The sequence below is a fragment of the Geospiza fortis genome, unplaced genomic scaffold (genome assembly GCF_000277835.1).
Source record: "Geospiza fortis unplaced genomic scaffold, GeoFor_1.0 scaffold286, whole genome shotgun sequence".
NCBI classification, from domain to species: domain Eukaryota; kingdom Metazoa; phylum Chordata; class Aves; order Passeriformes; family Thraupidae; genus Geospiza; species Geospiza fortis.
This window is the reverse complement of record NW_005054444.1, coordinates 1,587,436-1,601,223: the sequence shown is the minus strand read 5'-3', so window position 1 is coordinate 1,601,223 and position 13,788 is coordinate 1,587,436. Positions and strand designations below refer to the sequence as shown.

The 13,788-nt window shown below is 41.8% G+C and overlaps 1 protein-coding gene across 1 annotated transcript in view; it reads right to left on the bottom strand.

Moving 5' to 3' along the window:
- TEAD4 (TEA domain transcription factor 4) overlaps window positions 1–13,788 on the bottom strand; it is a 50,514-nt gene that overhangs the window by 6,223 nt on the left and 30,503 nt on the right. The window contains exons 4-9 of the mRNA XM_014309636.2: window positions 13,097–13,159; window positions 9,113–9,247; window positions 8,261–8,304; window positions 7,636–7,691; window positions 6,822–6,952; window positions 5,698–5,871 (exon numbers count right to left, since the gene is read on the bottom strand). Coding sequence (XP_014165111.2) covers window positions 5,698–5,871; window positions 6,822–6,952; window positions 7,636–7,691; window positions 8,261–8,304; window positions 9,113–9,247; window positions 13,097–13,159 — 603 coding nt within the window. The remainder of the gene's footprint in view (window positions 1–5,697; window positions 5,872–6,821; window positions 6,953–7,635; window positions 7,692–8,260; window positions 8,305–9,112; window positions 9,248–13,096; window positions 13,160–13,788) is intronic.

Here is a 13,788-nt window from a genome sequence, read left to right as displayed (position 1 = left end):
CACTGATCCAAAAGAACAAAGGGTCAAGGCTACAGAGGCTTGGTTAGGCCACTGCTACATAAACAGAACCAGACAAACATTTTCAGGGTCTCACTAGTAAAGTTAAGGTTACATTCTCCAAAAGACTCAATGGTAAAATTTAAAAATAAATACACTCAATACAAGGCAAAGCAGAAATGTGCTAGTTCCACTTCATGAGAAAAGCATCACTAGCTCTAAGAAGCCACTCTAGGTGCTCCCACAGTTTGACAAGCCTCCCATCACAAGGCCAGACTAGAATTTCACAGCAAATTAACATCTAATTAATCAACATTAATGGCAAAGCTACGGTAATACTGTTTGAATTAAGGAGTTGTCACCATTCACTGACATTATATACAATCAGGAACCTGGAAGCCCTGTTGCAGTGGAGCAGCGGGATCATGGTGGAACTCCCTCACATTTACACTGCACATTTTATTCTAAAGCTTGTCCCATATTATGGGCTAGGACGGTCAGACGTGGAGTGATCAGTCACCAGGAGCTGTGTACCCACCTCCTGTTACCTTTGCAGATCCCATAGACATACACACAGGGAATTTCAGCAACTCCAGGGAATGACAATAGCAGTTTGCTGAGAGCTTCAGCTCATGTTTGCAGGAGAATGCAGCTGGAGCACCCCAGACACTGCTGGCCTTACAGTTACAGCTTTTTCACCTATTTAAAGCTGCTGGTTCCCACCTCCTTAAGGAAGGTGCTGCCCCCATACCAGAGATTATTTAGCACACACATATCTGCTCTTGAACTATTTGCAACCTGGTTTATACATGTGAACTGAAAATAGCAATGGTGTACATGAATACAAGACCAAGGAATAACTCAGAAGTGGAACTTCAATCTCTTAGCTTTCCCTGCTGTGGAGATGATTACCTCCTGAAGGGAGACAAGGCAGAAAATTGAGGAAGAACACTGTAATCTGCCATGGCCAAATTAAATGTCAACTGGACACTGGGGTAATTCACAAAAGGATGCAGTTAAACTTCTCAGGATTGCATGAGGACAAGACCATGACCAAAAGAGCTACTGCCTTTAGCTTAACATCTAAAAACACTATGGCCTTCATGCCTAGATTCCTATGACTTCCTCACAACACCTAGATCATCAGGACTACATTGCTTCTCTAAAGAAAACCTTGTGTGAAAGCACATGCAGTGCTGGAGTAAGCACCCGAGGTGAGCAGAGACAGGTCTGACTTACTGTGTCCAGTACATTCCACCCTGAAAAGATGCAAGAGAATAATAGTGACTGTGATTCAAAGGAAATTCATCTTCCCAGAACTCCATCAAGTAGGAGAGCTAATCTTCACTTTATGGTCTGAGAATGCATAGAATTTTTTTATATGTAACTGGATGTGACTAGAACCCAGGTGCCTCAACTCCTCTCTGGCAAATGCCCTAGTATGTCCAACAACAAATGAGATGGTCTTAAATACATTCCTTAGCCCAACCTAGGCAGCCAAAGGAGACATAGGCAGGATTTAGCAAAGTCTCACTGAGGGGGCTGAGCTGCCTGGCCCACCAGGCTCCTACTTGCCCCTGCTAGAACAGGGTGGGACTGCGGGGGCAGCAGCAGCAGGATTCAGGCTGTTGGGTGGTGTCCAGCATTCAAACAGCTGTTCTCAGTCTCTTTTACAGGCAAAGGTAAAGATCAAATAAATGAGGCATATTACAAGCTAAATCTGAGTTAGGAGCCACCAGCTGGACCATACTACTTTATCTGACAAAGTCAAGGTTCTTGCTTTCTGTCCCAGAAGTTCTAGATGCAAAAACCTGAGCACACTCTGACACAGCAAAAATCTGATGTGTCTGGGATGTGTTCAACTTGCTGTGTAAGCTCAGCACAGATGACACACTTATCCATACCTTGCCTGATGACTTCCAAGCATGCTGAAACCACAATCACTGAGATATCTGTGATACAGCACATCCCAAATATTCACATACTGCATGCAAGAGTGAATCTGCCTGCTTGGGGGGAAATATCTGCGATTTCCTCCTTTCCAGAGAAGTAAGCAGAATGTTTAATTCCTATAAGACAAGATTTCTAGATGGAAGAGAAGGAATTTGTTCTGGGAAGAGCATAGTAGCCCTCCACAAGTTAATATGTTCCTTTCTCCCCTCCATCTCTGGAAAAGAGTCTTTGAAAATTCCTCAGCAATTCAATCTTTCAATCTGCCTTTTGCTGCTAATAATCTGTTGAACACTGGGGGGACAACTTTGGTGGAAGAAGTGCCATTGGCAGAGTCCCCTTACATAAGGCAGCAACTGGAGAAAGTGCTGGTGATGCCAGGTGAAATTAATGTGTGTAAAAATAATAAAATTCCCTGTTTCCATCTGCTGTCTTGTTTGCTGCCTGAAGAGTACCAAGAACAGAGTGAACGTGGAGACCACATTGCCATTCCTTGCTCTCCAGGCAGTTCCAGGATTGAAAGCATCCAGTGGGCGAGGCAGGGTGCTGAGGGCAATTTGCAGTGCTGCTGTTTTGACTGGATTTGCTTGTGACAGGAGAGAAGCCAGGTGCAAGACAGCAGTTTCCAGCCCACCCCTTCAGCACTTTCCCACAAAAGTATATTCCATTTAGCTGAAAGAAGCACTCAGATGCTCAGAAGATCACTTGCCTATCACCAAGAAGAAACTACTACATACATTCTTCACAGGCAGGACAAGAAATTCCCCTGATTCATGTCTCTGCAGAGGACTGCTCTGTGCAAAGTACTACCTGTCCTGAATTACTGATTTGTCATTTTTCCTTCTGTCTTCCATGCAGAGCCTCACAACTTCTGAAAGCTCCAAGATGCAAGTGCACCATTCTACTAACGTGCAAAGCCCTGAGAACGCCTCTTCCCCAAACTATTAATAACGATCCATAGAGGAGGAGTTCACGGGGAGAAGCAAGGAACAGGTGGCAGAGATAATATTAGCCTGGAAAAGAGCAGGGCTGCCACTGTCCATGTGTTGGGAGGCTGATGTCTCACATTCATTGTCGTGTGCTAGAATGCACTTGGAGCACAGAGAAATGTCACACAGATGTCATACACAACTTGCCAACCCAAGTCCAAAAATCAGTTCATTGTACCAAATCCCCAATGCCAAAATCAAGGAAGAATTGCAACACTGCAACACTCCTTATGTTTCAAACTCATCAACATTTAACTCTTAGCTATTGTATAGATCATTTAAAGCACCTTTGAACAAAGGTGAACATCTCTTTCTCAGTCATACTAGATCCTCAGCGCTACCACAGAGGTCAGGAAACCTCAACCCTGGTGTTTAGAATTAGGCCTCTGGTACACAACAGATGATCTGGTATATTCAATGGTTACTGTAGCAATGGCAGGTTCATGCCTTGGGTTTCTCGAACCTAAAACTACAGATATACAACCCCAACTTACTCATTCCTTGGTTTGTTTAAAGTCTTTGTCACCTGCAACCACAACTTCAACTCAGAACCTCTGAAAAATCAATCACGTCTTCATGTCTCAAAGCTTCCCTTCAAGTATTTAATTCTACTCACCATTTTATCCTAAAATGATGCTATAAATTCAACGGTGTAGTAACTGCTTTATCCAATACATCTTTGAACACCAACAGCATATTTGTGTAGTTGTCCAGAGCTATCAGGCAGCAAAATGTAAAAGCACCCTAGCACATATTGTTACAAAAGTATGAAAATGCAGAGGGATGTAAAAATTTCTGCTGAAATCTAATTTTCTTCCTTTTTTGTTTTTAATCATATTGCCTTATTTGTGAAAAGTATTTGTTTATTTATTTGGTTCTTAAAAGTCTTAGAAGCTTCCATTTAACTAATGACTTGACTTGTAAACTTTGCCTAAGTGACAATCTGTTGTGGTGCCACCAATTAAACCTGATGTTAACTCCAGATGGGATTCAACAATTCAAGGGTACCACAAAAAGTATCAGACAGTCAAAATATTAAACCAAGCCCAGAAATATTTCTGTCCTTATAATTATAGAGCTGCAGAGCCCCACAACCTTGTGCACAGCTGTTTCAAATCCTATGTCACATCTCTTTAATCAAGCCAAATTCCAGTGAGCTGATACCCTCTGAACACCCCACGTGGGAACAGAAAAAACCCAACTTGATGGCATGCCACCATCTAAATCTTTCAAAACCCTGACAGAGGTTGGTCTGACATGGTGCATAGGGCACATTTATACTTCTGATATTAAAAACAAAGTTATCACAATCCCCAAACTGAACCACAAAAGCAGAAAAGCACGCTGTCAATTTTGATAAATAAAATCACAGTTGCAGCAGATCACAATTTCATGATTTCTCTCTCTTCAAGTCAAGGAGTTCAAAGTGTTTAATTCTCTCTGTGTAACATCTCTCTCTAAGCTCCTCCTTTTGGTTCTTGAAACTTCCAAAGCACAGAAGGCAATCAATACCTTTCAAAATACCCTGTCAAAGGATAAGCTTCTCAGCAAGGTGCTGTTTTCTCTCCCAGCCAGAAGAGAGCTGATCTTCCACCTTTTGTTTTGAGCACCCCAGGCAGGCTTTGTTGTACTTTGCCAGGAGCTAATCCCATGAAGGGCTCAGCTCAGTAGCACAGAGACTGCAGGTAATAAAATTATGGGTCCTCAAAAATCAACAGCAACCAACACTCTAGGCACAGGCACTTGAGAAGAAGACTCCCAGCCAACATTCTCCAACTCATTTCTGGAAAGGCTAGGCTTGGGACAGTTGGGAAGTTGCATCTCAAGACACTTAACTCTTCCTTCTGAAAGCACCAGCCGGGAGACTTTCCAGTGCCACTTTGTATGAAGGGAATGAGATATAAAAGCCCATTTTTTATCATCTCACTCTGACTTGAGGTTGAATGATGTGGTAAACTCAAGGTGAAAGGCTCCAAATCTCATTACACATTCCCTCAGCCATCTACTGTACAACTGCCCTGAGCTACTATTATTTTTAATTTCATAATTCCTATGATAATATCAATCACCAAAGCTATTTTGTTTGTACCTTGAAGCACAATGGCATAGTTTTTTCAAATTTCAGTTAAATCGCAAAAATCCAAATTGAGTGAGTAAGTTTTTGCCAGGCTGATTTCTACCAATTTACCAGAAGTCATTTCAGTAATATATTTTCAGCATAACCCAATTTAATTATATTTTTCTCTTATCTTTTGCTCTGCCAGCAGTAAGTATGCATCTGTAAATTATTAGTACTTGGATAACACAAAATGCAGCTACAGAGACAGGAGAAGAGATGGAAAAGTATTGCTTCTGGCTGAGGAGTTACACAACACTGAGAGAAGTGAAGGCCTAAGAGTATGCAGAGAATAATTTCTTCTGAATTCTTTACTTATACATGAATAAAAATTCTAGAGGATCCAAGTCACCACTAGCAAATCTGCAGACAATAGTCAAGAACAACTCTACAGATGAACAAGGTGAAAGATAACATCTTGCTGCAAGCCAGAAAGTGTGCCTTGTGGGGTCAAGGAAAGGCCTTGTGGGGTCAAGGAAATATCTTGTGGGGTCAAGAAAAGTGACAGTTGTGGCTGTTTTAAGTTGCCTACATGGGGAAAAATTTGTTGGGAGGCAGTAGTTTTCTAACAGCCAGGGAGGTCACAGCTTTAAAAGTGACAACCTTCATAGCAAATGGGTACCCTACAGAGGGCCCTTCTCTTACCCAGAATTTGACAAGGAAGAAGGCATTGGCTGGCCCCCTTTCAAAGAGCTCCTTCAGGCCCCCTTTCTTCTCAGGGAACTTGTCATAGATCTGCCGGATATCCACTGCCTCGAGGTAGGGGTCATTGTAGCTGGGGCTTGACTGCCCAATGTGCACAAACAGGTGTTTGTTATACTGCAAAAAGAGGAAAAACATGGAATTAGAAAATTGCTCAGTACCATTCAGTACCTACTGAACATCCATTGTCCTTCACAGAAGACTGCTGGAAGTCAATGAAGATTTGATAGAGTTTTCTAAAAGAGCAGAAGAAATCAATAGAAATATCTCTGCTAATACCAGCTCATGCTGTTCTTTCCTTCCTATCAATACATTCATGCTTCTTCCTTCTCTGAAACACCGTTGTTGGGTTTTTTCTTCCTATTTTCACTCCTAAATCATTGCCTTGTGCTGCTGCCATTTAGTTTGCAAAAACCTGAGACACAGAGTGTTGGCGGTGACAGGTCACTCAGTCAAACATCGATGCTCCTGTCCTATGAAAAGCCTGAAATCCCAGAGCAGATAAACCCCAGGCGAATAACACTCTCTTTTCTGAACTCTCCTATCTCAGCCCATCACCAGAGCACATTTCACGATGCAGAATCAAAAAGTTTAGTGAGAGACACAAATCTTACTACTTCCATTTCACTGTGGAAACACGTTGATGCAAATTCGTCACAGTTGCCACCAATTTTAAGTTCTTAGCACACCAGAGAAACACATGGCTTTATGTGATCCTAACAACTTCTGGTTTTGGGTTCAATATTGGAGTCCATCTTACAAGGCTGGACAGGACAGCCAGAATAGCCTGGCAGGGGTTTATGACCTCAGTGCCTTGGGCTCTGGTGTATGAATATCCGTGACCCTGGACAGGGAAGCCAGAAGCACAGTGCACAGACCTGGTTCTATGACTACTTATCCTCTAAGAGGAGGATATCTGGTGTTTCCCAAAGATGCCTTTCTATTCTCTGAGGAGCAACGAAGCAAGTATTTCCATACACATAGAGCAGTATAACACATCCATGATGAACAAGAGCTGTCCAAAGATGCAAAATTAATGAGGGGTGGAAGCAAGGCATGTTTCTTACTGTGTCTTGGTCTTGTTGTTGTTCCAAGAATGCAGAGAACTCTAACATCCAAAGTTTGGAGCTAGCAACCCTTCGTCCTTGCCAAGCTGGTGCTGACGGGGAAGGTGAGAGGCCAGTAGGAGATTCAAACCCTAAGCACACAGGATTTATAAAACAATAATTTAGAAAAAAATGGCAATGGCTTTCCAGTAGAACCTACTGCCAAAGCTGACTCATAGTTTCCTTATGGCTTCATTCATCATGCAAAAATATTATTCACAAGGCCCTCAGTCTACCTGTGCTCTACATGGCTTGCCAGTCACCCTCTGTTACGACAGCACTGCCAGGGGTCATGATGTAAAAGACAAACTACCCAGGTTTGACACCAGAGAAAACATGTGCAGCAACTTTAAGAGGATTTAGACAGAGCCCTAAAGGAGCAGTGAAATAAACTGTTTAGTATCAGAATGAGGCGTCACCAGTGATCTCTTAAAATGGGGAAGCTGAGAAGGAAAAGACATTTGTTATTCCACTTAATGAGAAATTAGGAACACAATCATGTTATGACAAAGAACCATGTTCTAGAGCATGAAGCATGGTGGAAGACCAGTAGAGATATGTAAACTTTTATTTTCTGCTGAGCCAAGAAGAAAAAAAACCCAACTCAACCAATATAAAACAAGAAGAAAACAAAATTTACAAGCTTCAGCTCTCTCAGTAAAAGGATGAGAACAGGTAATAAGAGGAAATCATAACTTTCAAGATTTTTAGAGTGCTGGCTGTTTTTGAAGTTGGAATACAATTTCAAAGGAAGGAAGTACATTTCCTTACCTACCTGGTATTGGAAGCGGAGGCTGTACAGCATAAGGTTGTTGAGAAAAAGGTTTCACACTACAGAAGTACACAAAGAGAGGTGGTTAATAAAAACACAACCAAACAAAAAAATATTTTTCACTGACTGTTTGCACAGATTAGATCAAGTATTTCTCCTCAGGAAGAAAGTGGCCTAAGTGTCTTTTGGAAATTATCTTTCTGTGTGGGCAAGAGAAGGGTCATGGGCAAACACTCAGAAAGCAGTAAGGGGCCAGGACTGGACAGATAAAAATTTCCCTGCAGGTGTTCAGCAGGCCCTCCCCCCAGATTTGTTTTTCTGAGATGTCTATCAGCCTCTTAATACACTGGTGCCCATTTATTTATCCTTTCAACTACAAGTAGTTTTATATCTTTGCAAGCAGAAATAGGTCTGGATGCCTCTCAGACTTTCAGGCCCAAATTCAGAGACATTCAACACCCACAAGTAAACAGAGTTTTCAGGAGAACTCAGCTCCATTTTAACACTACTGTAAGCAAAATTAAGGCCTTAGCATTTCACAGATCTTGTAATAGCTAATGGTGTTCCTCAGGCAGCAGAGAAAGCAGCAGAAGCACCTGCTTTGGATGCTCCATGAAGGAATACTTACTCCTGGGAAGATCCTGCTTGGCCTGGCAATGGTCCTTGCCAAAACTGCAAGAGAACAACACATAGGCAGAAGTCACCACTCTTAGGACAGAGATGAAAAGGAAGGCTTGCTCTTTTCTGAGGAAACAAACTGCAAGCTCACAGACCTTTAAAGATGTGAATGAGTTCTCTCTTCTTTTTACATTCCTGGATTCATTCTTGTGGAGATGCTGACTGCTCTTTTATTTTCATTCTACACACTGCTACTCATGATACGCAAAAAACTGACGTGAAAGTGATCTTTAATGTTAAATATTATGCATGCAACTTGTGCCTCTGTCTCCAAAGCTTTTATGATGCTCACTCTCTTGGAAGGACCATTTTTCCCAGGAAAGTTCCACGGGAGTTATTTTGGCAGAAATCAATGCTCAGCAAATGCTCACTAGGCCCAACTCATAGGTACAGAGATGCTGACAGACCTTTCTCTATTAAGGATTTTATGTAAGGGCCATCTGATCAAAGTGCTGAGAAAAAGATTGGGAAATATAAACTTGAGAAATGGTCAGGATGGCCCAAACAGATTTATTCCAAAAAGATGCTGGACTAAGAAAGTGACATGAAAATCCAAAGGGACTGATTGTTCTCTCCCTTGTATCATTTAAAAAATATACACAGTGAAACTCTATTGTTTTACACCAGTGTGAGCAAAGAATTGGACAAAACTGTTGAAGCCACATGACAGATTTATTCTACAGAGACAATGCCTTTTGGCCCATTCTGTCTCAGTTCTCAGGATTTTCCTGAGCAAGTCCCAACATCCTTTCAAACAGTCAAGTGTCTTCTCAAAACTCCACCAAGTCACTGATCCACTCACCCCAGAAACAGCAGGGTAGGCTGGTCGTGGGAGACCAGGCAAGCCCATTTTACTATGGAAGGAAGTTGCAGAGATAATCTGGGCAGATGACATTGTAGCCATACTCTGCATGGCTTTATCTTTAGCTGCCTGATCCTATGAGCAAGAACAGAAACAGAAAAAACAGGATTATTATAATGATTAACTAGTTGCCAGTTCTAATGGTCTATAAACAGAATTCTCATCAGCTTCTCTGTCAGGAACAAGCATCTCTGAAATTCTGGGCAGTAAACTCACCAATAACTGTCCTAAGAACTCTTTAAAGCTGTAAGGCTGTGACTCATTACTATAGCTTCAGATGTGAATAATCATGCTTTCTGAAATGCTGGTTTAAAGACTGAGAAGCATTTATCCTTTCTGTCTGAGGGCTTTTAACCACACAGCTGAAAAGTTTTATTGTGGAAAGTACATCCCTAGCTGACTCTTGTGTTTTAATAATTGGTAACAATATTCAATGGGAAAGATTCTTGATTACAAAAAAAAATAACCTGTGAGGCAAAGGTCACAAAAAGAGATCATCATCATCACTGCAGAAATGACTACCTCAATTTGGGACTGCATTAGTCTCAGGCAGAGTTTATCATTTTATCCCTATCTTCAGGGGAACTTGAAACCTTCATAATCTCCAGGGCACATATGCAGGGATATTCCTCTTTGTATCTTAACAGGACTGTAGATTTACACACATTCTTACAGGCAATGACAGTGCCACAATTAGTGGGTCTGAGTTATGCATAAAACAAACAGCATTGTTCATTTCTTCTTTTCTTCAAGGTATAAATAGGCAAACAGAAGCACTTATATTCTGCCTTCCCTCCTACATCCCCTACAATAATCTTCATCCTTTAAACCCTTTAAACATTCCACATTTATCTGTGGTATTATAATTACCACAGAAAACTCACAGATTAATTCATAGCTTGAAGAAACTGCTGAAAGAGGTACAACAACCCTTGCTGTCTTCTTCAGGAATTCTCACTTCCCACATGCATTCACTGAACTGCAGTAAGTTCTCACCCTTGGGCCTCCATTCTTTCTAACCCCTCCAACCTATCTAAGGTTCTCTAAAGTTCAAAGCCCAAATATCCTAATGTGTCTAACAAAAAAAAAAAAAAAAGTGGAGGAGGCATCCTTAAAAATCTCAATAATAAATGTTAATGTTCAAGAGGAATGATCTCTAGAAATGGGCAAAACTTATACCTTTTTTAGAGCATTTGTGACTTCAGTTAGTACCATTCAAGTACCATTCAAGTGAATGGAAGGGAAACATTTTAAATGCTGAGAAAGTTCCTAATATTCTCCAAAGCTATGGGAAATGTTTTCAGAATCCAGTCTAAATTATGCCTTAGGGAATAATTGAAGGATTACCTACATTTTTCAAGGAAAATTATTATTTTCTGTTTTTTTCTTAATATATAAGGACTATTTCCCATGTGACATTGCAGAGAAGAATTTCTTTCCTTCCCTTATTTTCTCATTGGAAAAATTGTATTTGTCTATCTCAGTTTATGGGGAAGATGCATTTACTTGTGGAGATATTAAAAGTTAAAAGAAAATGTAAAATAATTAGGGAAGGAGAGTATTTTACCTATTAACCTTTGCTGTGTTTTTGTTTTGTTTAAATGCTTGACAGACTGCTGAAAGGAGCATGTTTTTAGAAAAGACACCTTTCTGTTTCAGCTCTATACTCATTTCAAATGTTTTCCAATATAAAAAGAAAAAAAAAAGGAAAAAAGATAAAAAACTTTCATAAACACGATAAAAACAATAAAAACTTTGACCAAACATTTGCAATGTTTGTATTTTCTTTTCTTATTCTTAAAACACATAATAATTATGATGGTGATTATGATGATAATACCATCATATCACCATGATTTCCTAATTTTTTTCTTCGTGCAGATGATATCTATTAGCCACCCAGGGCATGGAAAAACTACTGACTTTTGGGAACAGAGTTTTCTTCAAGTTTTACCCTATTTCCCCACTGTATCTTTTACAGACACAGTGGACATTTAAAAAACACTGCAGTTTGTCTGGAGGTGGAATTACTGCAGTCACTACTCTGAAAAGTCATCATGTAGCTGCTCTGTTCACTAGGATATAAACACAAAATCATGCACTTGCTATGGAAAATGAGCAGTGATAGGAGAGCACAGAGCTGTCAGCAGGACCTTGGAGGAAGGGCAGCAGCTTCTGTGATTTCATTTCCCTGCTCTATGGAAATGGCCAGCGAAAGCAAAGTAAATGAGTTGAATCAGTGCTCCCGACCTGCCACTGCAGGTGGAAAGGAACAGCCTGGTCCTGGGGAAGGGTTCTCTGCAGGCAGCTGGGCAGAGCTCACAGCATGGCCTGGGTGTGTAAAGGGACAGCAGCCAATGGCTCCATGGAGCTCCCCGAGACACCTTCGTTCCCCGAGAACAAAACCGGCCAGCTCCTGTAAGCTAAGTGGGAACAGGCTCGGCTGACTGGCTTTTCAATCATGCCCAGCCCCAGAGCTGTGTCACACAAGGAACAGAATCAAGGTTACAGATGTAAGCAGCAGTGAGGCTTTTAACACCCTGGGCAGTTGTTGTTTCCTGCTCGCTCTAACCTGCCTCTCCAGCAGGCCTCCACCTGAACTCACCACTTAACAGCACCACAGGTTTCAAGCTGAGGCAGCCCTACCTGGGTGCACTGAATTAGATAGTTGTAATTTGTGCCTCCTTCTCTTTATCAGAGCAGCTGGTAACACAACAGGCTAATAAAAGACACAGCACAGCTTGCTAAAATGGGGCTGGGATGTGGAGGGGTGCTGTCATGGCTTAGAGACAATCCCTGATTGCAACAGAGCTGCATGCATGTCAGCCCTGGGCAGCTGAGTGCCAGCAGCTCACACACAGGATACTCCATTTGCCCTGGTGCCCAGTGAGGAGCTGCCCAGGCAGCCAAGAGGAAGCACATGCTAACATCCATCCCTCAGCAGTCAGGGCTGGGCTGTCACCGTTATTGTCACCTGAAGCATGGAAAACCAGGAAAGCAAACTCTCTTCCTTCCACATTACTTAGGGCCATACCAAACAGAAAGGTCAGCATTCACCTTCCTTCTCTGGCTGTCTCAGTGAAATATAACAAGGCTCAGACCTCACATCCTGCTCAGCAAGCCCTTTCTGGATAGCTCACATTTTAACAGGGGACAGACACCCTCTTCTGCAATTGTCACATACAAACTTGACCTTCTCAACATTTCTGGCAATTCAGTCTGAGCACATAAACCATTTCCCCACATCAAATCCGAGTGGAAATAAATGTCAAGAGGTTCATTAGGGTGATCTTGGAGCTTTTCCTATGGAAAGGAAAACACAGCTTTTCTCAAACAAGTATTCAACCATTTTCTCTTTCTCGTTAGCACCGGCCTCTTCACATCAGGTCTGAATTAATCAAGGAGCAAAGTCTATTCAGTTGGCACCATTTTACCTGAGAAGATGCCAGCTGGCTTTATTGCTTCCTCTCAGTGGACAACTGCACATCACCACCCCTAGCAGAGGTGGAGCTGGTGCTCTGATAACTCTAAGGCCACCTTTTCCCAAGGCCACCACAACACCAGCGACTGCTTAGTTGTCAGCATTTGTAACCATAAACAATTCCTGCTCAGGTAAACACTCTCTGCACACTCCTAAGTCTAAGGGTCTTTCAGATATGAATGACAACAGCATAAACTGGAGGTAGAAATAAGACACATGAAATTTAAAAAGTTATTGTTTCTTTATTCTTTAAATAGAATTGCTCCAGACGTCACAGAGCTTCAACAATAATGAATGTTTGCACAACATTTCCTGGGAAGAACCTTTTCCTCTCCAGCCTACTACAGGTCAGTGATTAATCTCTCAGGTTTTTCTAAGGCTATTCAAAGAGGGAGTAGCTGACTCGGGAGAGCTTGTGATATGCTATGGGATATCCATCATACCTTGAGCTTGGCTTGGATCTCTCTAGCTTTCCGCCTTGCCAGCACCTGGATGTGACTAGATACCTGCATTGAAAGACAAAATTCCATGTTCATTCCAGAGGAATACTTGGCAGCCTCTTGTAGAATTAGGCAGTTATTTAGGGTTGGGGGTAGGAGGGATTGGGGGTAGCAAGGAACTGCTTTTCTGGATATAACTCCAGTGCCATGAAATGGGGTGGAGGGCCTGCAAAGATGGGCCATCTAAGGCAGGTCCAGGCTGCTCAGTGCTTTGTCCAGCATAGCCTGGATATTCATGCCGAAATTACAAAGATTCCTTTTCCATCTTGTGTGCCAGGTATTTTCAAAATCATCATTGCTGACTTGTCTGCTTGGGCTAAACAAGAAATCTTCATGCAGAGAACCACTGGTGCTCCCTGAAACACTCATTAGTAGGCCAAGCAAATAAAATCATACTATTTAACAGCAGAAAAATTTGTGGGTCACAATATGATTGGCAGACATGAGCATTACAAACCTCCTGTAACATGCCTGAGCTGACTCTTCCTGCCATTCTTATTAACCAGCTCAGCACAACAACCTCCTTCCAGCAAAGTCAGAAACTGCCAACAAGCAAACAGCAAGAAATTTGCTCTCATTAGCCCTCGTCATCTCTAGAGGTCCAAAGAAGCTAATCCTTCCAGGGAAAACTGTAC